General features: G+C 66.4%; 1 protein-coding gene across 1 annotated transcript in view; it reads left to right on the plus strand.

Annotated features, from left to right (window-relative positions):
• Positions 1–530: 530 nt before the first annotated feature.
• POP5 (POP5 homolog, ribonuclease P/MRP subunit) overlaps positions 531–993 on the plus strand; it is a 5,121-nt gene continuing 4,658 nt past the window's right edge. Inside the window, exons 1-2 of the mRNA XM_069081619.1 lie at positions 531–617; positions 706–848. Coding sequence (XP_068937720.1) covers positions 598–617; positions 706–848 — 163 coding nt within the window. The 5' untranslated portion in view covers positions 531–597. The remainder of the gene's footprint in view (positions 618–705; positions 849–993) is intronic.

Below are 993 nucleotides of genomic sequence, written 5' to 3' on the forward strand. Positions count from 1 at the left end.
CTGGATTTGAACTCAGACCTTCCTGACCCCAGGCCCAGTGGATAAACATGAGTAGATTTTAAAAAGGTATTTTACAGAGTAGGTGGAGTGGGGAAGCCTAATGCTGTCAAGGACCCCTGGAAAAGCCTCCTGCAAGATGAGGTCTGTTGAGTTTTGAAGGAGGCCAGGTGCATCAGGCAGGAGGGAAAGCATTCTAGCCATGGGTGACTGCCGGTGCAAAGGCGCGGAGAGGGGAGATGCAGAGGTCTACAACTGCCTAGGCCCACACTCTCTCCGCCCCTCGCTGGCTCCAAGGCGCAGCTATCACAAAGCCCAGCCTGGCGGAGCTCACAGCCGGCAGCATGCAGACTGCCGAAGCCGCAGAGCGCGTGCGCAATGCATCCGCCCGCCCGGGGGCAAATCCATCCCTAAGCCGAGCGCGAGCTCGCGCACGCGCGGAGCAGGCGAGCAGCCGTCATTTTAAGCCCCGCCCACCCTCTGCCGCCTCGAGATCTCAGTGGCTGCCATGCCAAGCGGTGTGCTGCCATTGGTCAGAATGCTGATCCGTCCTGCCGGAGACCCCGGATTTCCGGTCCGGCCAGTGGCGTTGCTGTGGAGATGGTGCGGTTCAAACACCGGTAAGGCTCCCCGCGCCCGGCCCTGGCGGGCTCGCGGCCCGGCCAGCCCCTCTCACTCACTCGCTTCTCCCTGTCGTTCCCGCCGTAGGTACCTGCTGTGCGAGCTGGTGTGGGAGGACCCCCGCTGCCGCGCCTGCCTGGAAGAGCGGGTCCTGTTCGGCCTCGTGCGGAACGCTATCGCCCGGGTGCACGGAGCCTTCGGCGCGGCCGCCTGCGCCGTGGCCCTGACAGGTGAGGCCGGGAAGGGAGGGAGCGAGACCCCGCGGTGCGGCCGGGGGTCCGCCGGCGCTGGGCGCGCAGCAGGCGCCTACCGAGTGCTGGGCCGTGCCCGCAGCAGGCGCCTACCGAGTGCTGGGCCGTGGCCACGCAGCAGGCG

The sequence above is a fragment of the Petaurus breviceps genome, unplaced genomic scaffold (assembly GCF_028583685.1).
Source record: "Petaurus breviceps papuanus isolate PSGF00001 unplaced genomic scaffold, PetGlider_PUasm1.0 99, whole genome shotgun sequence".
Taxonomy (NCBI): Eukaryota; Metazoa; Chordata; class Mammalia; order Diprotodontia; family Petauridae; genus Petaurus; species Petaurus breviceps.